The sequence below is a fragment of the Coregonus clupeaformis genome, unplaced genomic scaffold, assembly GCF_020615455.1.
Source record: "Coregonus clupeaformis isolate EN_2021a unplaced genomic scaffold, ASM2061545v1 scaf3775, whole genome shotgun sequence".
NCBI lineage: Eukaryota > Metazoa > Chordata > Actinopteri > Salmoniformes > Salmonidae > Coregonus > Coregonus clupeaformis.
The window spans coordinates 12184-39116 of NW_025537229.1; the positions used below are offsets into that span (position 1 = coordinate 12184).

At 44.3% G+C, this 26933-nt stretch overlaps 1 protein-coding gene across 1 annotated transcript; it reads left to right on the top strand.

Annotated features, from left to right (window-relative positions):
- Positions 1-26735, top strand: LOC121558507 (adipocyte plasma membrane-associated protein; the record flags this gene model as incomplete). The annotated part of the gene is given in 8 exon segments (XM_045220419.1): positions 1-227; positions 2512-2601; positions 5223-5344; positions 5528-5626; positions 7493-7645; positions 20416-20531; positions 20613-20773; positions 26540-26735. Coding segments are annotated over 8 exon segments (1110 nt in total), but the record flags the coding sequence as incomplete, so codon positions are not given.
- Between the last annotated feature and the right edge of the window lie 198 nt (positions 26736-26933).

Below are 26933 nucleotides of genomic sequence, written 5' to 3' on the forward strand. Positions count from 1 at the left end.
CCCAGCCCATCTCACACCTCCCCTCCAGTCATCTGTCCCCTGGATGAACTCACTATGAATAATCTCAAGGCAACACACACACACTCTCTCCGAACAGCACACACACTCCGTGGCGCTCACCAGACCAGCCAGCAGCTTTGCTTCATGGCGGCGAGTCTCACCGGAGACCGGATCCAACCAGGCTGTGATCTAACCGGACGGGCGCGATCTGCAGAGGGATTCACCATGTACGTTTTTACCGGTGTTGTTTTGCTTCGTGATAGAACAATATTGAAGAAGCGTGAACGATTTTAAGCATGAGTGTATTTGTCACTCAAAAACAAGTTGGCAGATGAACTATGTTTTTGGTAGATAGATAGTTTAGATAGGCTACTGTTGGATGAAAGACCGCAGTCATGTTTTGGTAGAATTTTGAGTTGTTCACGTTTTTGTCCGAGTTGTTAATTGATTATGATAAAGATTGTTGTTACACAAGTGCAACTCGCCTGGGAAAAAGACATGTTATGAAACGATTGAAATTAAACTTTGAATGTAGCTTATTAGCAGTGTAAAGTACTTAAGTACAAATAATTTAAAGTACTACTTAAGTAGTTTTTTTTGGTATCTGTACTTTTGACAACTTTTACTTCACTACATTCCCAAAGAAAATAATGTACTTTTTACTCCATACATTTTCCCTGACACCCAAATTTACTTGTTACATGTTGAATACTTAGCAGGACAGGAACATTTTCAAATTAATGCACTTATCAAGAGAAAGCGTGGTGCCTTCTGGTTTGCTTAATATAAGGAATTTGAAATGATTTATACTTTTACTTTTGGTACTTAACTATATTTTAGCAATTACATTTAGTTTTGATACTTTAGTATATTTAGAACCAAATACTTTTAGACTTTTACTCAAGTAGTATTTTACTGGGTGACTTTCACTTTTACTTGAGTAACTGTTTATTAAGGTATCTATACTTTTACTCAAGTATGACAATTGGGTACTTTTTCCACCACTGCCTATTAGAATATTACCCAATAACTGCAGCTCAGAGGAGATTAAAGATGGTGTGGAAATACCTTGCTCTATCATAGGAATATTATGCCATTTAGCAGACGCTTTTATCCAAAGCGACTTACAGTCATGCGCGCATACATTTTTTTGTGTATGGGTGGTCCCGGGGATCGAACCCACTACCTTGGCGTTACAAGCGCCGTGCTCTACCAGCTGAGCTAGTCTTTCGTAATTCCATAGTCAGCCAGATAAGGGCTGGGGGGGGGTGACATGGAGGTATGGAGGTAATTCCATAGTCAGCCAGATAAGGGCTGGGGGTGGGGGGTGGAGGTATGACACAACAACACAGTTGATTTATTAACTAGAGACAGAAGAGAGGAGGTGATAAATCCAGGCTCTGTCGCAGACGGCCGCGACCGGGAGACTCATGGGGCGGCGCACAATTGGCCCAGCGTCGTCCAGGGTAGGGGAGGGAATGGCCGGCAGGGATGTAGCTCAGTTGATAGAGCATGGCGTTTGCAACGCCAGGGTTGTGGGGGGCCAGTATAAAAAAATATGTATTCACTAACTGTAAGTCGCTCTGGATAAGAGCGTCTGCTAAATGACCTAAATGTAAATAAATCACTGTATCTCCTTGTTACAAGATATGAGAGCGAGGGGCTGTTAGGGTTAAGGTTCAGTTGTTGTTTGATGGCGAGAGAGATGACATGTTATCAGTATATACTGTGTGTATATATACAGTACCAGTCAAAAGTTTGGACACACCTACTCATTCCAGGGTTTTTCTTTATTTTTTACATTGTAGAATAATAGTGAAGACATCAAAACTATGAAATAACACATATGGAATCATGTAGTAACCAAAAAAGTGTTAAACAAATCAAAATATATTTTATATTTGAGATTCTTCAAATAGCCACCCTTTGCCTTGATGACAGCTTTGCACACTCTTGGCATTCTCTCAACCAGCTTCACCTGGAATGCTTTTCCAACAGTCTTGAAGGAGTTCCCACATATGCTGAGCACTTGTTGGCTGCTTTTCCTTCACTCTGCGGTCTGACTCATCCCAAACCATCTCAATTGGGTTGAGGTCGGGGGATTGTGGAGGCCTGGTCATCTGATGCAGCACTCCATCACTCTCCTTCTTGGTAAAATAGCCCTTACACATCCTGGAAGTGTGTTGGGTCATTGTCCTGTTGAAAAAGAAATGATGGTCCCACTAAGCCCAAACCAGATTGGATGGCGTATCGCTGCAGAATGCTGTGGTAGCCATGCTGGTTAAGTGTGCCTTGAATTCTAAATAAATCACAGACAGTGTCACCAGCAAAGCTCCCCCACACCATCACACTTCCTCCTCCATGCTTTACGGTGGGAAATACACATGTGGAGATCATCTGTTCACCCACACCGCGTCTCACAAAGACACGGCGATTGGAACCAAAAATCTCAAATTTTGACTCAGTGTATATGTGGTATGTGATATCTGTTGTGTTGTCTCCTGTCTTCAGGCTTTGGAAGAGAGCGCTCTCAGTGGTCCTGCTATCTGTGGCTGTGGGGATCTACCTCCTCCCCTCACCTATAGACCCTCAGCCTTACGTGTAAGTACACACACACTACACCGGCTCTGACGCTCGTCGGATGTGGCAGGGCTTGCAGGCTTTTACGGACTACGAAGGGAAGACGAGCTAAATGACTTCTATGCTCGCTTTGAGGCAAGCAACACTGAAGCATGCATAAGAGCACCAGCTGTTCTGGACGACTGTGCGATCACGCTCTCTGTAGCCGATGTGAGTAAGACCTTTAAACAGGACAACATTCACAAGGCCGCAGAGCCAGACGGATTACCAGGACGTGTACTCCGAGCATACGCTGACCAACTGGCAAGTGTCTTCACTGACATTTTCAACCTGTCCCTGACTGAGTCTGTAATACCAACATGTTTCAAGCAGACCACCATAGTCCCTGTGCCCAAGAACGCCAAGGTAACCTGCCTAAATGACTACCGACCCGTAACACAATGTCTGTAGCTATGAAGTCCTTTGAAAGGCTGGTCATGGCTCACATCAACACCATTATCCCAGAAAACCCTAGACCCACTCCAATTCGCATACCGCCCCAACAGATCCACAGATGATGCAATCTCTATTGCACTCCACACTGCCCTTTCCCACCTGGACAAAAGGGACACCTATGTGAGAATGCTGTTCATTGACTACAGCTCAGCGTTCAACACCATAGTGCCCTCAAAGCTCATCACTAAGTTAAGGACCCTGGGGCTAAACACCTCCCTCTGCAACTGGATCCTGGACTTCCTGACGGGCCGCCCCCAGGTGGTAAGGGTAGGCAACAACACATCTGCCACACTGATCCTCAACACGGGGGCCCCTCAGGGGTGCGTGCTCAGTCCCCTCCTGTACTCCCTGTTCACCCATGACTGCATGGCCAGGCACGACTCCAACACCATCATTAAGTTTGCCGACGACACAACAGTGGTAGGCCTGATCACCGACAACGATGAGACAGCCTATAGGGAGGAGGTCAGAGACCTGGCACTGTGGTGCCAGGACAACAACATATCCTTCAATGTGATCAAGACAAAGGAGATGATCGTGGACTACAGGAAAAGAAGGGCAGAGCACGCCCCCATTCACATCGATGGGGCTGTAGTGGAGCAGGTCAAGAGCTTCAAGTTCCTTGGTGTCCACATCACCAACAAACTATCATGGTCCAAACACACCAAGACAGTCATGAAGAGGGCATGACAATGCCTTTTCCCCCTCAGGAGACTGAAAAGATTTGGCATGGGTCCTCAGATCCTCAAAAAGTTATACATTTGCACCATCAAGAGCATCCTGACTGGTTGCAACACCGCCTGGTATGGCAACTGCTTGGCATCCGACCGCAAGGCACTACAGAGGTTAGTGCGTACGGCCCAGCACATCACTAGGGCCAAGCTTCCTGCCATCCAGGACCTCTATACCAGGCGGTGTCAGAGGAAGCTCCTAAAAATGGTCAAAGACTCCAGCCACCCTAGTCATAGACTGTTCTCTCTGCTACCGAACGGCAAGCGGTACCGGAGCACCAAGTCTAGTTCCAAAAGGCTCCTTAACAGCTTCTACCCCCAAGCCATGAGACCGCTGAACAGTTAATCAAATGGCTACCCAGACTATTTACATTGACACGCTGCTGCTACTCTGTTTATTATCTATGCGTAGTCACTTTACCTCTACCTACATGTACATATTACCTCAATTACTTCGACTAACCTGTGCCCCTGCACATTGACTCGGTACCGGTACCCCCTGTATATAGCCTCGTTATGTTATTGTGTTACTTTTTTAAAACTTGAGTTTATTTAGTAAATAATTTCTTAACTATTTTTTTACTTTTAAATGCCATTGTTGGTTAAGGGCTTGTAAGTAAGCATTTCACTGTAAGGTTGTATTCACCTGTTGTATTCGGCGCATGTGACAAATAACATTTGATGTCACAAACACACGCACACACACACACACACACACGCACACACACACACACACACATCTTCCCCTCACCCATAGACTCTGAGCCTTACATGTTGTTCGGGAGGAAGGAGATGTTATTAGGGATTTGGTTGGAGGTGAAGGGTTGTGTATAGAGACAGGTTGGTGTTATCAGAGTGAATCAGTTTAGGGGTTCAAGAGTTATTGTCTGTCTGTCAGTTTAGGGGTTAAATAGTTATTGTCTGTCTGTCAGTTTAGGGGTTGAAGAGTTATTGTCTGTCTGTCAGTTTAGGGGTTAAATAGTTATTGTCTGTCTGTCAGTTTAGGGGTTAAATAGTTATTGTCTGTCTGTCAGTTTAGGGGTTAAATAGTTATTGTCTGTCTGTCAGTTTAGGGGTTAAATAGTTATTGTCTGTCTGTCAGTTTAGGGGTTGAAGAGTTATTGTCTGTCTGTCAGTTTAGGGGTTGAAGAGTTATTGTCTGTCTGTCAGTTTAGGGGTTGAAGAGTTATTGTCTGTCTGTCAGTTTAGGGGTTAAATAGTTATTGTCTGTCTGTCAGTTTAGGGGTTAAATAGTTATTGTCTGTCTGTCAGTTTAGGGGTTAAATAGTTATTGTCTGTCTGTCTGTCAGTTTAGGGGTTGAAGAGTTATTGTCTGTCTGTCAGTTTAGGGGTTAAATAGTTATTGTCTGTCTGTCTGTCAGTTTAGGGGTTGAAGAGTTATTGTCTGTCTGTCAGATTCAAAGGACCCCCTCCACTCCTGGAGGGCCCACTGGCTGTCAACACCAGACTACAGAACGGACGCAGACTGTTCACTGGACAACTACATGGACCAGAATCCTTCACTGCCGACCAGGAGGGTAAGAACTCTTGTCTGAGTTGTTTTATCATTCAGCAGGTTTTTAATTTAATCGTGTCTTTTCATCAGCCTCGTCAGTGTTTATATGACCTTTCACTGGAAATACCCTTTTAGAACTCCTACCACTGTTATGAGACCCTGTGGCCTGTCTGACCCCTGACCTCTAACCCCTGCTGTCTCCTAGGTAACGTGTACACAGGGACGGTGGATGGGAAGCTGTGGAGGATCCAGCAGGAGACTCTAACCCTCATCACCCACATGGGACAGGACTTACAGGAGTGTGGTCAGTAACTAACTTAACTGCTTGTTCACCGGACGTGCTACCTTGTCCCGGACCTGCTGTTTTCAACTCTCTCTCGATTCAATTAAATTCATAGGGTGTTATTGGCATGGGAAACCTCTTTCTCTCTCTCTCTCTCTCTCTCTCTCTCTCTCTCTCTCTCGACCTCTCTCTCTCTCTCTCGACCTCTGAATGCTCGGCTATAAAAAGCCAAGTGACATTTCCTCCTGAGGTGCTGACCTGTTGCACCCTCTACAACCACTGGGAATATCGTTTACATTTACATCAGTTAGCAGACGCTCTTATCCAGAGCCACTTACACATTGGTGCATTCACCTTATGATAACCAGTGGGACAACCACCTTTTATTGTATTTTATTTTTTGTGGGGGGGGAGGGGGGGTGTAGAAGGATTACTTTATACTATTGCTGGTCATTTATGAACTTTTGAACTTCTTGAAGAACCATCTGGCCTTAATGGCCATGTAATCTGTCATAGTTGACGTGTACCTATGATGAAAATTACAGGCCTCTCTCATCTTTTTAAGTGGGTGGCTGACTAAATACTTTTTTTCCCCACTGTATGATGGAATCTGTTTTGGGGTCTCCTGTCTACGGATCAGGGTTGTGTTCAGTAGGTATGAAACAGGTGAGAAAACATATTTCAGATGTTCTACTGGAGTGCGCCCCTGGTGTGGAACACTGAGAATGTCTCTTTCTTCTGTTGGGAAGTGTTTAGCTGTGTGTATGTGTAACCGGTGTGAAATGGCTAGCTAGTTAGCGGTGCGCACTAGTAGCGTTTCAATCGGTGACGTCACTCGCTCTGAGACCTTGAAGTAGTTGTTTCCCTTGCTCTGCAAGGGCCACGGCGGGTAACGGTGCTTTCGAGGGTGACTGTTGTCGATGTGTGCAGAGGGTCCCTGGTTCAAGCCCAGGTAGGGGCGAGGAGAGGGACGGAAGCAAAACTGTTACATATGTGTTCTGTTCAGATCTCTGTTGAAGTGGCCGGCAGCTGATTGTCTTCCTCTGAGCTCAGGCCTAAACAGACAGTGAGTGTTCTGTTCAGATCTCTGTTGAAGTGGCCGGCAGCTGATTGTCTTCCTCTGAGCTCAGGCCAAAACAGACTATGTGAGTGTTCTGTTCAGATCTCTGTTGAAGTGGCCGGCAGCTGATTGTCTTCCTCTGAGCTCAGGCCTAAACAGACAGTGAGTGTTCTGTTCAGATCTCTGTTGAAGTGGCCGGCAGCTGATTGTCTTCCTCTGATATCTCAGCTGATATCTCAACCCAAGACCTCAGATTAGAGGGTTCGAAGGTTAGAAGGTTAAGGGTTAAAAGGGAAGACTGAGCTAAAGGAATAACTGAATTATGAGTTTGTCTATTTCTATCTGTTGTTGTTGTGTGTCTGTAGGTAGCAGCACAGACTATGATGTTATGTCTGGTGTTCCTCTAGGTAGCAGTCCAGACTATGATGTTATGTCTGGTGTTCCTCTAGGTAGCAGTCCAGACTATGATGTTATGTCTGTTGTCCCTCTAGGTAGCAGTCCAGACTATGATGTTATGTCTGGTGTCCCTCTAGGTAGCAGTCCAGACTATGATGTTATGTCTGTTGTCCCTCTAGGTAGCAGTCCAGACTATGATGTTATGTCTGGTGTCCCTCTAGGTAGCAGTCCAGACTATGATGTTATGTCTGTTGTCCCTCTAGGTAGCAGCACAGACTATGATGTTATGTCTGTTGTCCCTCTAGGTAGCAGTCCAGACTATGATGTTATGTCTGTTGTCCCTCTAGGTAGCAGTCCAGACTATGATGTTATGTCTGGTGTCCCTCTAGGTAGCAGTACAGACTATGATGTTATGTCTGTTGTCCCTCTAGGTAGCAGCACAGACTATGAGCCAGTCTGTGGTCGTCCTCATGGCGTGCGGTTGGACAGCGGTGGTCAGCTGATCGTAGCGGACTCCTACTTTGGACTGTTTTCTGTTGACCCCCAGACTGGACACAAGACCCTGCTACTAGACAGCAAGACAGGTAACCCCTGACCCCTAACCCCCAGACTGGACACAAGACCCTGCTACTAGACAGCAAGACAGGTAACCCCTGACCCCTAACCCCCAGACTGGACACAAGACCCTGCTACTAGACAGCAAGACAGGTAACCCCTGACCCCTAACCCCCAGACTGGACACAAGACCCTGCTACTAGACAGCAAGACAGGTAACCCCTGACCCCTAACCCCCAGACTGGACACAAGACCCTGCTACTAGACAGCAAGACAGGTAACCCCTGACCCCTAACCCCCAGACTGGACACAAGACCCTGCTACTAGACAGCAAGACAGGTAACCCTGACCCCTAACCCCCAGACTGGACACAAGACCCTGCTACTAGACAGCAAACAAGGTCTAATCCTTCACATTCACAGTCTAACCCTAACCTTAACTCTGACTGGACAGCAGGTCTGACAGTCTAACCCTAACCTTAACTCTGACTGGACAGCAGGTCTGACAGTCTAACCCTAACCTTAACTCTGACTGGACAGCAGGTCTGACAGTCTAACCCTAACCTTAACTCTGACTGGACAGCAGGTCTGACAGTCTAACCCTAACCTTAACTCTGACTGGACAGCAGGTCTGACAGTCTAACCCTAACCTTAACTCTGACTGGACAGCAGGTCTGACAGTCTAACCCTAACCTTAACTCTGACTGGACAGCAGGTCTGACAGTCTAACCCTAACCTTAACCCTCTCGAGTCTAAGCCCTGTCTAAGCCGGGGAGGGGGGAGGGGGGAGGGGGGAGGGGGTAATCCTTGGTGTGACCATCTTAAAACAGTTCCATACAGTATGTTAGCTTAGAAACCCTTCCCTGGCTTAGACAGGGCTTAGACTCCAGAGGGTTAACTCTGACTGGACAGCAGTCAAGGTCTGACAATGTACATCCAGTTAACATATGGATGATCTGTTTAGAACTGATGTTACCACAACAAGCCTAATGTACATCCAGTTAACATATGGAATATCTGTTTAGAACTGATGTTACCACAACAAGCCCTAATGTACATCCAGTTAACATATGGAATATCTGTTTAGAACTGATGTTACCACAACAAGCCTAATGTACATCCAGTTAACATATGGAATATCTGTTTAGAACTGATGTTACCACAACAAGCCTAATGTACATCCAGTTAACATATGGAATATCTGTTTAGAACTGATGTTACCACATCAAGCCTAATGTACATCCAGTTAACATATGGAATATCTGTTTAGAACTGATATTACCACAACAAGCCTAATGTACATCCAGTTAACATATGGAATATCTGTTTAGAACTGAAATGACCACAATAAGCCTAATGTACATCCAGTTAACATATGGAATATCTGTTTAGAACTGATGTTACCACATCAAGCCTAATGTACATCCAGTTAACATATGGAATATCTGTTTAGAACTGATATTACCACAACAAGCCTAATGTACAGCCAGTTAACATATGGAATATCTGTTTAGAACTGAAATGACCACAACAAGCCTAATGTACATCCAGTTAACATATGGAATATCTGTTTAGAACTGATGTTACCACAACAAGCCTAATGTACATCCAGTTAACATATGGAATATCTGTTTAGAACTGATGTTACCACAACAAGCCTAATGTACATCCAGTTAACATATGGAATATCTGTTTAGAACTGATGTTACCACAACAAGCCTAATGTACATCCAGTTAACATATGGAATATCTGTTTAGAACTGATAATACCACAACAAGCCTAATGTACATCCAGTTAACATATGGAATATCTGTTTAGAACTGATAATACCACAACAAGCCTAATGCACATCCAGTTAACATATGGAATATCTGTTTAGAACTGATATTACCACAACAAGCCTAATGTACATCCAGTTAACATATGGAATATCTGTTTAGAACTGATGTTACCACAACAAGCCTAATGTACATCCAGTTAACATATGGAATATCTGTTTAGAACTGATATGACCACAACAAGCCTAATCCAGTTAACATATGGAATATCTGTTTAGAACTGATATGACCACAACAAGCCTAATGTACATCCAGTTAACATATGGAATATCTGTTTAGAACTGATATGACCACAACAAGCCTGATCCAGTTAACATATGGAATATCTGTTTAGAACTGATGTTACCACAACAAGCCTAATGTACATCCAGTTAACATATGGAATATCTGTTTAGAACTGATGTTACCACAACAAGCCTAATGTACATCCAGTTAACATATGGAATATCTGTTTAGAACTGATGTTACCACAACAAGCCTAATGTACATCCAGTTAACATATGGAATATCTGTTTAGAACTGATGTTACCACAACAAGCCTAATGTACATCCAGTTAACATATGGAATATCTGTTTAGAACTGATGTTACCACATCAAGCCTAATGTACATCCAGTTAACATATGGAATATCTGTTTAGAACTGATATTACCACAACAAGCCTAATGTACATCCAGTTAACATATGGAATATCTGTTTAGAACTGAAATGACCACAATAAGCCTAATGTACATCCAGTTAACATATGGAATATCTGTTTAGAACTGATGTTACCACAACAAGCCTAATGTACATCCAGTTAACATATGGAATATCTGTTTAGAACTGATGTTACCACAACAAGCCTAATGTACATCCAGTTAACATATGGAATATCTGTTTAGAACTGATAATACCACAACAAGCCTAATGTACATCCAGTTAACATATGGAATATCTGTTTAGAACTGATAATACCACAACAAGCCTAATGCACATCCAGTTAACATATGGAATATCTGTTTAGAACTGATATTACCACAACAAGCCTAATGTACATCCAGTTAACATATGGAATATCTGTTTAGAACTGATGTTACCACAACAAGCCTAATGTACAGCCAGTTAACATATGGAATATCTGTTGTGATGTCACGAGAGGCTGTGTCCTGGAGGGACGTTACATCCCCCTGAGGTGGCTGCAAACCCAGACAGCTATGGCTCCATCTGCTGGTATGGTCGGGAACTCCACCCCTCTATGGCCAATCTTCCCACGCAGCTGAAACAAATGAGGAGCTGATGAGCTGAAGGTTTGGGAAGGGAAGAGACACACTGAGGGGAGTGTGGGGGGGGTGAAGAGACACAGTCTCCAACCTGGGCTCTCTGGAGGACAAGAGTGCTGCACGTCCACTTCCATGAGGAATATAAGGATTTGGAAATACTCACCTTTGGATATATGCACCTGTGGAAATACGTGAGAGACATTTGGAAGGACTTTTTGCTGGGTTGGCCACTAGCTGCAACGTGGACTACAGTAAGGCTGGGGAAAAGTTATCTGAGCGAGTGAGAATTATGATTTTGGATGTGGAAGAGACATCCCTGAACTGTTAACCCTTAAAGAGCCACAAGAGAACAGAATTTTGTTATATTTTCGTTAATTTCCCAAGACCTATAATAAAATCCTTGTTTTGTTTGAACCTTGTCTCCTTACACTACTTGAGCAATCCCGCTGAAAGCTGTGTAGCCTCTCGTGACGTCACAGATGGTGGAGAATACGGGCACGCTCAAGCGTTAATAGTGCATGTCAGAGGAGGATACCGAAGGTTTGATCACCCAGTTTTCCAAGTTGGCCGTAGGCTCCCCGCCGACTGAAATGGAGGACATATTGAAAGCCCTTGTTGCTGGCCAGCAAGCCCAGATGCAAGCAAACGTGGCTCTCTTGGAGGAGCAAAAGAAAGCCAACCTTCTGAAGGCAGAGGAATTGCAGTTGCAGAGACAGAGGGTTGTCCAAAATACCCGCCCCAATAAAGGCAAGTGACTTTATATCTAAGATGGGAGCTACCGATGACATTGAGGCATACCTGCATGCATTTGAGGCCACGGCCACTAGGGAAGCCTGGCCCAAGCAACAGTGGGTTGGTCTGTTAGCCCCCTTTCTAACCGGGGAATCGCTGAATGCTGTCCGGGACCTGGGCCCTGACCAGGTTACTGACTATGATGCCCTGAAGTCTGAGATCCTCAGCAGATATGGACTCACAAAGTTTGGTATGGCCCAGCGCTTTCACAGCTGGACCTTCCAACCAGACCAACCTCCTCGGGCGCAGATGCATGAACTTGTCCGAATCGCAAGGAAATGGCTGGATCCGCAGAGGAATACAGCAGCGGCGGTGGTGGAGGCCGTTGTGGTGGATCGTTACCTACGCGCCCTGCCTTATGAGGCAAAACGGTTCATCAGTCAACAGGCCTTGACCACGGCTGATCTGACCGTGGAAGCTGTGGAAAAGTACCAGGCCACAGCGGAGATGCTGAATGCTTCCCGAAAAGACCCCAGGAGTGCGGCCCCACCACAAATGGGAAGAACCCGTCCAAAGGACCCCAAGGTCTCGAACCCAGCCACGTCAGGACTTATCCCGGCTCCAGGGGGAGCCAGAAACCAGGCGGGTCCAAGAAGAGTACACCAGGAGGGGGAAACTTCGACAGTGTTACCGGTGTGGGGGAGATGGGACATATCTCCTGGCAGTGTGGGAAACCAGCCGATGAACCTATGCCCACTGCGGAGTCCTCCAGCTCAGCACCCACACACCGTTTTGCCTCGCTCTTGGGAGTCGTAGATGGCGGCCCAGATCGACCCCCCACCTGCCCGGTAACTGTGAATCACCATGATGTGGAGGCCTTACTGGATTCTGGTAGCCGGGCCACCCTGGTGCGTAAGGATTTGGTGGGCCCAACGTGTCTGACCCCCGGGGAAAGTCCTCCCAGTTTCCTGTGTCCATGGGGGGACACCAGAGAATACCCCATTACTGAACTTACAATGACCAGCACACGGGGAACCATACACACGACGGCGGGGGGTGGTTGATTCCCCTCCCCGTCCCTGTCCTAATTGGATGAGACTGCCCAGCCTTTTACCCACTCTGGAGAGAGTCTCAGGAGAGGATAACCCGAGTACCTCGGAAACGGAGAGGCAAGACTCATCCTGGGAAGGCTCCGGTGCAATCCTCCGAGTTACTCACTCCCGCCCGGGCTCTGATAGGGATGGCAGGTGCCCAGACCGACACCGAGACTGGTCCGGATACGGGAGAAGAGAACGCAGCCCAGGAAAGTGCTCCGTTCTCCAGTGAAGAAGACGTCCCAGGCACCCAAGAGCTTCCCCCCTCTCACAGGCCAGTATGGTACGGCTCAATTACAAGATCCTACTCTTGCAAATGCCTTAAGAAATGTGCAGGTATTAGAAGGTGTAGTGTTAGGTGATAAGACAAACCCTACTTACCCCCATTTCGCAGTAAACCGGGGGGTTAGTATATCAGATAGTCAAGAAAAATGATGAAGTGCATGAACAGCTCCTCGTGCCACAGCCCTATCGGGCCACAGTACTCAACCTAGCACACACACACCCGCTAGGGGCCCACTTGGGGGTAGAGAAGACTAAGGAAAGAATCATGCAACGTTTCTTTCGGCCAGGAGTACACAAAGAGATAGAGAACTACTGCCGTAGTTGCCCTGAGTGTCAGCAGGTTGCGCCAAAGCCCACATATAGAAACCCGCTCATTCCCTTGCCCATTATCGAAACTCCTTTTGAGAGGATTGGATTAGACATAGTCGGGCCCTTACCGAAAAGTTCCAGGGGACATCAATACATTCTGGTCATTCTGGACTATGCATCCCGGTACCCGGAGGCCATTCCGCTGAGGAAGGCTACATCCAGACAAATCGCCAAGGAGCTGTTCCGTCTCTCAACTAGTCTGGGAATCCCAAAAGAGATATTGACGGACCAAGGGACTCCATTCATGTCCAGAGTGATGAAAGAACTCTGTGCGTTACTGAAAATCAAACAGCTGAGAACCTCGGTCTACCACCCCCAGACAGATGGCCTAGTCGAACGTTTTAACAAAACACTACAATCCATGCTGCGGAAAGCGGTAGGGGAAGATGGGCGCAACTGGGATCAGCTGTTACCCTACATATTATTTGCGGTGAGAGAGGTACCTCAGTCTTCTACTGGTTTTTCACCCTTTGAGCTCTTGCTTTCCTACAGACCCAGAGGACTGCTCGACATCGCCAAGGAGGCCTGGGAGGAGCAGCCATGCCAACAGCGGACACCGATCGACCATGTCGGGGCTATGAGGGAGAGAATGAAGGCCATCTATCCCATGATGCGGGAACACCTGGAGGCCAGTCAGCGGCAACAGCAAGCCTCCTACAACAGATCTGCTCAACCCAGGGAGTTTAGGCCGGGGACAGAGTGCTGGTCCTGGTGCCAACCGTTGAGTGTAAATTCCTGGCAACCTGGCAAGGACCATATGAGGTCATTGAACGCATGGGAGAAGTAAACTACAAGGTGAGGCAACCAGATAAAAGGAAAACTGAGCAGATTTATCATGTTAACCTTTTAAAGAAGTGGCACGCCAGAGAGGCGCTGTTCAGCTGTCTACCCCCACAGAGACCAAGGAACCGGCGCGAGAAGAGGTTCAGCTGGGTCCAAATCTGTCCCCACATCAACGACAGATGGCCCTGGAACTCGTGGAGCAGAACCAGGATGTCTTCTCCTCCCTTCCCGGTCACACAGAGGTGGTCCAACATGAGATCTGCACCATGCCTGGCCGAACGGTAAACCAGCGCCCGTACCGCGTGCCAGAGGCTCGTGAAAGTGGTTATACAGAAGGAGGTAAGGAAGATGCGGGAGTTGGGAGTAATCGAAGAGTCCCACAGTGCCTGGGCAAGTCCCATCGTACTAGTTCCCAAGCCAGACGGTTCAGTACGATTTTGTAATGACTATCGAAAGTTGAATGAAGTGTCTGAATTTGATGCATACCCAATGCCTCGTGTCGATGATTTAATAGACTCCTTGGGGCATGCTCGTTTCCTAACCACTCTTGATCTCACAAAAGGCTACTGGCAGGTGCCCCTGACCCCGGCGTCTAAGGAGAAGACAGCCTTTGCCACCCCGGAGGGGCTCTACCAGTATACCCGACTTCCGTTTGGTCTCCACGGGGCACCTGCCACGTTCCAACGCCTGATGGATCGAGTCCTTGCGCCCCACAAGAGGCACGAGCGGCTTATTTGGATGATGTTGTTATACAAAGTCCGGATTGGGCCAGCCACATACCCCGGGTACAAGCGGTGCTGGATTCGCTCAGGGAAGCAGGGCTCACGGCAAACCCCAAGAAGTGCAAGCTGGCCTTCAGTGAGACAAACTACCTGGGGTACACCATTGGGCGGGGGTTGGTCAAACCACAGGAAGCCAAACTGCGGGCCATACAGGACTGGCCGCAGCCCATCACCAAGAAGCAAGTAAGGTCATTTTTGGGCCTCGCTGGCTACTATAGACGCTTTATTGCAGATTTTGCTACCATAGCTGCACCGTTGACGGAGCTGACGACCAAACGCCACTCACGAATGGTGAAGTGGAACCCTGCGGCGGAGGCGGCTTTCCTCAACCTGAAGCGAGCACTCTGCTCCAGTCCGATCCTGGTAGCACCAGACTTCAAGAAGGAATTCATTGTCCAAGCGGATGCTTCGGAGGTGGGTCTGGGTGCTGTCCTCACCCAGGCACATGACGGTGAAGAACATCCCATTCTCTACCTAAGCAGAAAGTTACTTCCAAGAGAGAAGAACTATTCAACGGTGGAGAAAGAATGTCTGGCTGTAGTCTGGGCCCTGGAGTCCCTTCGGTTCTATCTCCTGGGCCGACGTTTCATGGTGGTATCTGATCACGCCCCTCTGCAGTGGATGGCCAAGAACAAGGAATCAAACAGTAGAGTAACCAGATGGTTTTTGAGCTTGCAACCGTTTAACTTTTCTGTTGTCCACAGGGCTGGCAAGCACCACGGCAATGCGGGACGCCCTCTCCCGGCGTGATGCCTTCTTCGCTGCCTTTACCCGACGAGGACGTCGGTCCCGAGGAGGGGGATGTGTGATGTCACGAGAGGCTGTGTCCTGGAGGGACGTTACATCCCCCTGAGGTGGCTGCAAACCCAGACAGCTATGGCTCCATCTGCTGGTATGGTCGGGAACTCCACCCCTCTATGGCCAATCTTCCCACGCAGCTGAAACAAATGAGGAGCTGATGAGCTGAAGGTTTGGGAAGGGAAGAGACACACTGAGGGAGTGTGTGGGGGGTGAAGAGACACAGTCTCCAACCTGGGCTCTCTGGAGGACAAGAGTGCTGCACGTCCACTTCCATGAGGAATATAAGGATTTGGGAAATACTCACCTTTGGATATATGCACCTGTGGAAATACGTGAGAGACATTTGGAAGGACTTTTTGCTGGGTTGGCCACTAGCTGCAACGTGGACTACAGTAAGGCTGGGGAAAAGTTATCTGAGCGAGTGAGAATTATGATTTTGGATGTGGAAGAGACATCCCTGAACTGTTAACCCTTAAAGAGCCACAAGAGAACAGAATTTTGTTATATTTTCGTTAATTTCCCAAGACCTATAATAAAATCCTTGTTTTGTTTGAACCTTGTCTCCTTACACTACTTGAGCAATCCCGCTGAAAGCTGTGTAGCCTCTCGTGACGTCACACTGTTTAGAACTGATATGACCACAACAAGCCTAATCCAGTTAACATATGGAATATCTGTTTAGAACTGATATGACCACAACAAGCCTAATGTACATCCAGTTAACATATGGAATATCTGTTTAGAACTGATATGACCACAACAAGCCTGATCCAGTTAACATATGGAATATCTGTTTAGAACTGATGTTACCACAACAAGCCTAATGTACATCCAGTTAACATATGGAATATCTGTTTAGAACTGATGTTACCACAACAAGCCTAATGTACATCCAGTTAACATATGGAATATCTGTTTAGAACTGATGTTACCACAACAAGCCTAATGTACATCCAGTTAACATATGGAATATCTGTTTAGAACTGATGTTACCACAACAAGCCTAATGTACATCCAGTTAACATATGGAATATCTGTTTAGAACTGATGTTACCACAACAAGCCTAACGTACATCCAGTTAACATATGGAATATCTGTTTAGAACTGATATTACCACAACAAGCCTAATCCAGTTAACATATGGAATATCTGTTTAGAACTGATATTACCACAACAAGCCTAATCCAGTTAACATATGGAATATCTGTTTAGAACTGATATGACCACAACAAGCCTAATGTACATCCAGTTAACATATGGAATATCTGTTTAGAACTGATATGACCACAACAAGCCTGATCCAGTTAACATATGGAATATCTGTTTGAACTGATGTTACCACAACAAGCCTAATGTACATCCAGTTAACATATGGAATATCTGTTTAGAACTGATGTTACCACAACAAGCCTAATGTACATCCAGTTAACATATGGAATATCTGTTTAGAACTGATGTTACCACAACAAGCCTAATGTACATCCAGTTAACATATGGAATATCTGTTTAGAACTGATGTTACCACAACAAGCCTAATTTACATCCAGTTAACATATGGAATATCTGTTTAGAACTGATGTTACCACAACAAGCCTAATGTACATCCAGTTAACATATGGAATATCTGTTTAGAACTGATGTTACCACAACAAGCCTAATGTACATCCAGTTAACATATGGAATATCTGTTTAGAACTGATATTACCACAACAAGCCTAATCCAGTTAACATATGGAATATCTGTTTAGAACTGATGTTACCACAACAAGCCTAATCCAGTTAACATATGGAATATCTGTTTAGAACTGATGTTACCACAACAAGCCTAATGTACATCCAGTTAACATATGGAATATCTGTTTAGAACTGATGTTACCACAACAAGCCTAATGTACATCCAGTTAACATATGGAATATCTGTTTAGAACTGATAATACCACAACAAGCCTAATGTACATCCAGTTAACATATGGAATATCTGTTTAGAACTGATAATACCACAACAAGCCTAATGTACATCCAGTTAACATATGGAATATCTGTTTAGAACTGATAATACCACAACAAGCCTAATGTACATCCAGTTAACATATGGAATATCTGTTTAGAACTGATAATACCACAACAAGCCTAATGCACATCCAGTTAACATATGGAATATCTGTTTAGAACTGATATTACCACAACAAGCCTAATGTACATCCAGTTAACATATGGAATATCTGTTTAGAACTGATGTTACCACAACAAGCCTAATGTACATCCAGTTAACATATGGAATATCTGTTTAGAACTGATATGACCACAACAAGCCTAATCCAGTTAACATATGGAATATCTGTTTAGAACTGATATGACCACAACAAGCCTGATCCAGTTAACATATGGAATATCTGTTTAGAACTGATGTTACCACAACAAGCCTAATGTACATCCAGTTAACATATGGAATATCTGTTTAGAACTGATGTTACCACAACAAGCCTAATGTACATCCAGTTAACATATGGAATATCTGTTTAGAACTGATGTTACCACAACAAGCCTAATGTACATCCAGTTAACATATGGAATATCTGTTTAGAACTGATGTTACCACAACAAGCCTAATGTACATCCAGTTAACATATGGAATATCTGTTTAGAACTGATGTTACCACATCAAGCCTAATGTACATCCAGTTAACATATGGAATATCTGTTTAGAACTGATATTACCACAACAAGCCTAATGTACATCCAGTTAACATATGGAATATCTGTTTAGAACTGAAATGACCACAATAAGCCTAATGTACATCCAGTTAACATATGGAATATCTGTTTAGAACTGATGTTACCACAACAAGCCTAATGTACATCCAGTTAACATATGGAATATCTGTTTAGAACTGATGTTACCACAACAAGCCTAATGTACATCCAGTTAACATATGGAATATCTGTTTAGAACTGATAATACCACAACAAGCCTAATGTACATCCAGTTAACATATGGAATATCTGTTTAGAACTGATAATACCACAACAAGCCTAATGCACATCCAGTTAACATATGGAATATCTGTTTAGAACTGATATTACCACAACAAGCCTAATGTACATCCAGTTAACATATGGAATATCTGTTTAGAACTGATGTTACCACAACAAGCCTAATGTACATCCAGTTAACATATGGAATATCTGTTTAGAACTGATATGACCACAACAAGCCTAATCCAGTTAACATATGGAATATCTGTTTAGAACTGATATGACCACAACAAGCCTAATGTACATCCAGTTAACATATGGAATATCTGTTTAGAACTGATATGACCACAACAAGCCTGATCCAGTTAACATATGGAATATCTGTTTAGAACTGATGTTACCACAACAAGCCTAATGTACATCCAGTTAACATATGGAATATCTGTTTAGAACTGATGTTACCACAACAAGCCTAATGTACATCCAGTTAACATATGGAATATCTGTTTAGAACTGATGTTACCACAACAAGCCTAATGTACATCCAGTTAACATATGGAATATCTGTTTAGAACTGATGTTACCACAACAAGCCTAATGTACATCCAGTTAACATATGGAATATCTGTTTAGAACTGATGTTACCACAACAAGCCTAATGTACATCCAGTTAACATATGGAATATCTGTTTAGAACTGATATTACCACAACAAGCCTAATCCAGTTAACATATGGAATATCTGTTTAGAACTGATGTTACCACAACAAGCCTAACGCACATCCAGTTAACATATGGAATATCTGTTTAGAACTGATATTACCACAACAAGCCTAATCCAGTTAACATATGGAATATCTGTTTAGAACTGATATTACCACAACAAGCCTAATCCAGTTAACATATGGAATATCTGTTTAGAACTGATATGACCACAACAAGCCTAATGTACATCCAGTTAACATATGGAATATCTGTTTAGAACTGATATGACCACAACAAGCCTGATCCAGTTAACATATGGAATATCTGTTTGAACTGATGTTACCACAACAAGCCTAATGTACATCCAGTTAACATATGGAATATCTGTTTAGAACTGATGTTACCACAACAAGCCTAATGTACATCCAGTTAACATATGGAATATCTGTTTAGAACTGATGTTACCACAACAAGCCTAATGTACATCCAGTTAACATATGGAATATCTGTTTAGAACTGATGTTACCACAACAAGCCTAATGTACATCCAGTTAACATATGGAATATCTGTTTAGAACTGATGTTACCACAACAAGCCTAATGTACATCCAGTTAACATATGGAATATCTGTTTAGAACTGATGTTACCACAACAAGCCTAATGTACATCCAGTTAACATATGGAATATCTGTTTAGAACTGATATTACCACAACAAGCCTAATCCAGTTAACATATGGAATATCTGTTTAGAACTGATGTTACCACAACAAGCCTAATCCAGTTAACATATGGAATATCTGTTTAGAACTGATGTTACCACAACAAGCCTAATGTACATCCAGTTAACATATGGAATATCTGTTTAGAACTGATGTTACCACAACAAGCCTAATGTACATCCAGTTAACATATGGAATATCTGTTTAGAACTGATATTACCACAACAAGCCTAATCCAGTTAACATATGGAATATCTGTTTAGAACTGATATGACCACAACAAGCCTAATGTACATCCAGTTAACATATGGAATATCTGTTTAGAACTGATGTTACCACAACAAGCCTAATGTACATCCAGTTAACATATGGAATATCTGTTTAGAACTGATATTACCACAACAAGCCTAATCCAGTTAACATATGGAATATCTGTGTGTGCTGTGCTCTAGGAGCTGACGGGGTTCCGTTTGCATTCCTGAACGGGTTGGAGATCTCCTCTCAGACTGGAACCATTTACTTTACTGACTCCTCCTCTCGCTGGGGACGACGACACGTCAAGCTTGAGGTCTGTCCGTCTGTATTCCTAGAAATGACCTTTCTTCTTCAGAAGCTCTATAACCCCTGACCCCTGACCCCTGACCTCTAGGTGATAGAGACCAACGCTCTGGGTCGTCTCCTGACCTTTGACCCTGTGTCAGGGCATGTGCGTGTCCTGCTGGATGGTCTCTACATGCCCAACGGCATCGCCCTGTCACCTGACGAGAGCTTCCTGCTGCTGGCCGAGACCAGCATCGGATGCATCCTCAGGTACGCACACACATACACACTCACCCACGGAGGACAGTGTTTTCCATAGTAACTGTCCTCCCTCTCTTTTTCCTTTTAACATGTAAATATTATTCTGTTATCAGAGGTGTTGGCTGGAACCTTCACACTACAGAAAGGCCTTTTGTTTGATGACAATCATGGTTCTCTCTCTCTCTCTCTCTCTCTCTCTCTCTCTCTCTCTCTCTCTCTCTCTCTCTCTCTCTCTCTCTCTCCCTCCAATTTAAGGGCTTTATTGGCATGGGAAACGTATGTTAACATTGCCAAAGCAAGTGAAGTAGATAGTAAACAAAAGTGAAATAAACAATAAATATTAACAGTAAACATTACACTCAGAAAAGTTCCAAAAGAATAAAGACATTTCAAATGTCATATTATGTCTATATACAGTGTTGTAACGATGAGCAAATAGTTAAAGTACAAAAGGGAAAATAAATCAACATAAATATGGGTTGTATTTACAATGGTGTTTTTTATTTATTTATTTTTTTTATTTCACCTTTATTTAACCAGGTAAGCCAGTTGAGAACAGGTTCTCATTTACAACTGCGACCTGGCCAAGATAAAGCAAAGTAGTGCAATAAAAACAACACAGAGTTACATATGGGGTAAAAAAAAACATAAAGTCAGAAATACAACAGAAAATATATATACAGTGTGTGTGCAAATGTAGCAAGTTATGGAGGTAAGGCAATAAATAGGCTATAGTGCAGAATAATTACAATAGTATTAACACTGGAATGCTAGATGTGCAAGAGATGATGTGCAAATAGAGATACTGGGGTGCAAAAGAGCAAAATAAATAACAATATAGGGATGAGGTAGTTGGGTGGGCTAATTTCAGATGGGCTGTGTACAGGTGCAGTGATCGGTAAGGTGCTCTGACAACTGATGCATAAAGTTATTGAGGGAGATAAGAGTCTCCAGCTTCAGAGATTTTTGCAATTCGTTCCAGTCATTGGCAGCAGAGAACTGGAAGGAATGGCGGCCAAAGGAGGTGTTGGCTTTGGGAATGACCAGTGAGATATACCTGCTGGAGCGCAGACTACGGGTGGGTGCTGCTATGGTGACCAATGAGCTAAGATAAGGCGGGGATTTGCCTAGCAGTGATTTATAGATGGCCTGGAGCCAGTGGGTTTGACGCACGAACATGTAGTGAGGACCAGCCAACAAGAGCGTACAGGTCACAGTGGTGGGTAGTGTATGGGGCTTTGGAGACAAAACGGATGGCACTGTGATAGACTACATCCAATTTGCTGAGTAGAGTGTTGGAGGCTATTTTGTAAATGACATCGCCGAAGTCAAGGATCGGTAGGATAGTCAGTTTTACGAGGGCATGTTTGGCAGCATGAGTGAAAGAGGCTTTGTTGCGAAATAGGAAGCCGATTCTAGATTTAACTTTGGATTGGAGATTCTTTATGTGAGTCTGGAAGTTGAGTTTACAGTCTAACCAGACACCTAGATATTTGTAGTTGTCCACATACTCTAGGTCAGACCCGTCGAGAGTGGTGATTCTAGTCGGGTGGGCGGGTGCTAGCAGCGTTCGATTGAAAAGCATGCATTTAGTTTTACTAGTGTTTAAGAGCAGTTGAAGGCTACTGAAGGATTGTTGTATGGCATTGAAGCTCGTTTGGAGGTTTGTTAACACAGTGTCCAATGAAGGGCCAGATGTATACAAAATGGTGTCGTCTGCGTAGAGGTGGATCTGAGAGTCACCAGCAGCAAGAGCGACATCATTGATATACACGGAGAAAAGTGTCGGCCCAAGAATTGAACCCTGTGGCACCCCCATAGAGACTGCCATAGGTCCAGACAACAGGCCCTCCGATTTGACACACTGAACTCTATCTGAGAAGTAGTTGGTGAACCAGGCGAGGCAGTCATTTGAGAAACCAAGGCTATTTAGTCTGCCAATAAGAATGCGGTGGTTGACAGAGTCGAAAGCCTTGGCCAGGTCGATGAAGACGGCTGCACAGTACTGTCTATTATCAATCGTGGTTCTAATATCGTTTAGGACCTTGAGCGTGGCTGAAGTGCACCCGTGACCAGCTCGGAAACCGGATTGCATAGCGGAGAAGGTACGGTGGTATTCGAAATGGTCGGTGATCTGTTTGTTAACTTGGCTTTCGAATACTTTCGAAAGGCAGGGCAGGATGGATATAGGTCTGTAGCAGTTTGGATCTAGGAGTGTCACCCCCTTTGAAGAGGGGGATGACCGCGGCAGCTTTCCAATCTCTGGGGATCTCAGACGTTATGAAAGAGAGGTTGAACAGACTAGTAATAGGGGTTGCGACAATTTCGCGGCTAGTTTTAGAAAGAAAGGGTCCAGATTGTCTAGCCCAGCTAATTTGTAGGGGGTCCAGATTTTGCAGCGCTTTCAAAACATCAGCTGTCTGAATTTGTGTGAAGGAGAAGCGGGGGGCATGGGCAAGTTGCAGCAGAGGGTGCAGAGTTGGTGGCCAGGTTAGTGGTAGCCAGATGGAAAGCATGGCCAGCTGTACAAAATGCTTGTTGAAATTCTCGATTATTGTAGATTTATCGGTGGTGATAGTGTTTCCTAGCCTCAGTGCAGTGGGCAGCTGGGAGGAAGTGCTCTTATTCTCCATGGACTTTATAGTGTCCCAAAACTTTTTGGACACCCTCTTTTTGGACACCGCCCTTTTCTTGTGGCAACAGGTCACAAATCTTGCTGCTGTGATGGCACACTGGTTTTTCACCCAGTAGATAAGGGAGTTTATCAAAATTGGGTTTGTTTTTTCGAATTCTTTGTGGATCGCTGTAATCTGAGGGAAATATGTGTCTCTAATATCGTCATACATTTGGCAGGAGGTTAGGAAGTGCAGCTCAGTTTCCACCTCATTTTGTTGGCAGTGTGCACATAGCCTGTCTTCTCTTGACAGCCAGGTCTGCCTACGGCAGCCTTTCTCAATAGCAAGGCTATGCTCACTGAGTCTGTACATAGTCAAAGCTTTCCTTAAGTTTGGGTCAGTCACAGTGGTCAGGTATTCTGCCACTATGTACTCTCTGTTTAGGGCCAAATAGCATTCTAGTTTGCTCTGTTTTTTTGTTTGCTCTTTCCAATGTGTCAAGTAATTCTCTTTTTGTTTTCTCATGATTTGGTTGGGTCTAATTGTGTTGTTGTTGTTGTTGTCCTGGGGCTGTGTGGGGTCTGTTTGTGTTTGTGAACAGAGCCCCAGGACCAGCTTGCTTAGGGGACTCTTCTCCAAGTTCATCTCTCTGTAGGTGATGGCTTTGTTATGGAAGGTTTGGGAATCGCTTCCTTTTAAGTGGTTATAGAATTTAATGGCTCTTTTCTGGATTTTGATAATTAGCGGGTATTGGCCTAATTCTGCTCTGCATGCATTATTTGGTGTTTTACGTTGTACACGGAGGATGTTTTTGCAGAATTCTGCATGCAGAGTCTCAATTTGGTGTTTGTCCCATTTTGTGAATTCTTGGTTGGTGAGCGGACCCCAGACCTCAGAACCATAAAGGGCAATGGGTTCTATAACTGATTCAAGTATTTTTAGCCAGATCCTAATTGGTATGTCAAATTTTATGTTCCTTTTGATGGCATAGAAGGCCCTTCTTGCCTTGTCTCTCAGATCGTTCACAGCTTTGTGGAAGTTACCTGTGGTGCTGATGTTTAGGCCGAGGTATGTATAGTTTTTTGTGTGCTCTAGGGCAACGGTGTCTAGATGGAATTTGTATTTGTGGTCCTGGCAACTGGACCTTTTTGGAACACCATTATTTTTGTCTTACTGAGATTTACTGTCAGGGCCCAGGTCTGACAGAATCTGTTGCAGAAGATCTAGGTGCTGCTGTAGGCCCTCCTTGGTTGGCGACAGAAGCACCAGATCATCAGCAAACAGAAGACATTTGACTTCAGATTCTAGTAGGGTGAGGCCGGGTGCTGCAGACTGTTCTAGTGCCTCGCCAATTCGTTGATATATGTTGAAGAGGGTGGGGCTTAAACTGCATCCCTGTCTCACCCACGGCCCTGTGGAAAGAAATGTGTGTTTTTTTGCCAATTTTAACCGCACACTTGTTGTTTGTGTACATGGATTTTATAATGTCGTATGTTTTTTCCCCAACCCCACTTTCCATCAATTTGTATAGCAGACCCTCATGCCAAATTGAGTCAAAAGCTTTTTTGAAATCAACAAAGCATGAGAAGACTTTGCCTTTGTTTTGGTTTGTTTGTTTGTCAAATAGGGTGTGCAGGGTGAATACGTAGTCTGTCGTACGGTAATTTGGTAAAAAGCCAATTTGACATTTGCTCAGTACATTGTTTTCACTGAGGAAATGAACTAGTCTGCTGTTAATGATAATGCAGAGGATTTTCCCAAGGTTGCTGTTGACGCATATCCCACGGTAGTTATTGGGGTCAAATTTGTCTCCACTTTTGTGGATTGGGGTGATCAGTCCTTGGTTCCAAATATTGGGGAAGATGCCAGAGCTAAGGATGATGTTAAAGAGTTTAAGTATAGCCAATTGAAATTTGTGGTCTGTATATTTTATAATTTCATTTAGGATACCATCAACACCACAGGCCTTTTTGGGTTGGAGGGTTTGTATTTTGTCCTGTAGTTCATTCATTGTAATTGGAGAATCCAATGGGTTCTGGTAGTCTTTAATAGTTGATTCTAAGATTTGCATTTGATCATGTATATTTTTTTGCTGTTTGTTCTCTGTTATAGGGCCAAAAAGATTGGAGAAGTGGTTTACCCATACATCTCCGTTTTGGATAGATAGCTCTTCGTGTTGTTGTTTGTTTAGTGTGTTCCAATTTTCCCAGAAGTGGTTAGATTCTATGGATTCTTCAATTACATTGAGCTGATTTCTGACATGCTGTTCCTTCTTTTTCCGTAGTGTATTTCTGTATTGTGTTAGTGATTCACCATAGTGAAGGTATGAGCTCAGGTTTTCTGGGTCTCTATGTTTTTGGTTGGATAGGTTTCTCAATTTCTTTCTTAGGTTTTTGCATTCTTCATCAAACCATTTATCACTGTTATTACTCTTCTTTGGTTTTCTGTTAGAGATTTTTGGATTTGATAGGGAAGCTGAGAGGTCAAATATACTGTTTAGGTTTTCTACTGCCAAGTTTACACCTTCACTATTACAGTGGAACGTTTTGTCCAGGAAGTTGTCTAGAATGGATTGAATTTGTTGTTTCCTAATTATTTTTTGGTAGGTTTAAACACTACTTTCCTTCCATCTATAGCATTTCTTAATATTATTCAGTTCCTTTGGCTTTGATGCCTCATGATTGAGTATTGCTCTGTTCAAGTAGACTGTGATTTTGCTGTTTTCTGATAGGGGTGTCAGTGGGCTGACTGTGAATGCTCTGAGAGACTCTGGGTTGAGGTCAGTGATAAAGTAGTCTACAGTACTACTGCCAAGAGATGAGCTATAGGTGTACCTACCATAGGAGTCCCCTCGAAGCCTACCATTGACTATGTACATACCCAGCATGCGACAGAGCTGCAGGAGTCGTGACCCGTTTTTGTTGGTTATGTTGTCGTAGTTGTGCCTAGGGGGGCATATTGGGGAGGGAATGCTGTCACCTCCAGGTAGGTGTTTGTCCCCCTGTGTGCTGAGGGTGTCAGGTTCTTGTCCAGTTCTGGCATTTAGGTTGCCACAGACTAGTACATGTCCCTGGGTCTGGAAATGATTGATTGTCTCTCACTCAGTCTCTCTGTCTCTCTCACTCAGTCTCTCTCCCTCTCTCTCTCTCTCTCCCTCCAGGTACTGGCTGAAAGGCCCCAAGGCTGGCACCAAGGAGGTCATCATGAGCAATATGCCCGGTTACCCTGACAACATCCGTCTTAGCGACCGTGGAACCTTCCTGGTTGGCATAACGACCACACGCTTCAGGAAGCTCATGCCTCCATTCCTGGACCTGATTGGTCCGTACCCAGCGGTCAAACGCTTTCTGGCTAAGGTTAGTTTCACCTTCATCCTCATTCTGTGTTGTGAACAGTGTTAATGATTAGTGTTGTAAGGCTCTAGTCTTCATGTGTTTTTGTTCATATATCTGGCAGCTACAGAGCAGAGCCATGGTATTATATACAGTGGGGTCTTTCACATGACTGCCAATGTCCAAGAAAATGACACAACGCTGAAACCTCTCTCCCACGCC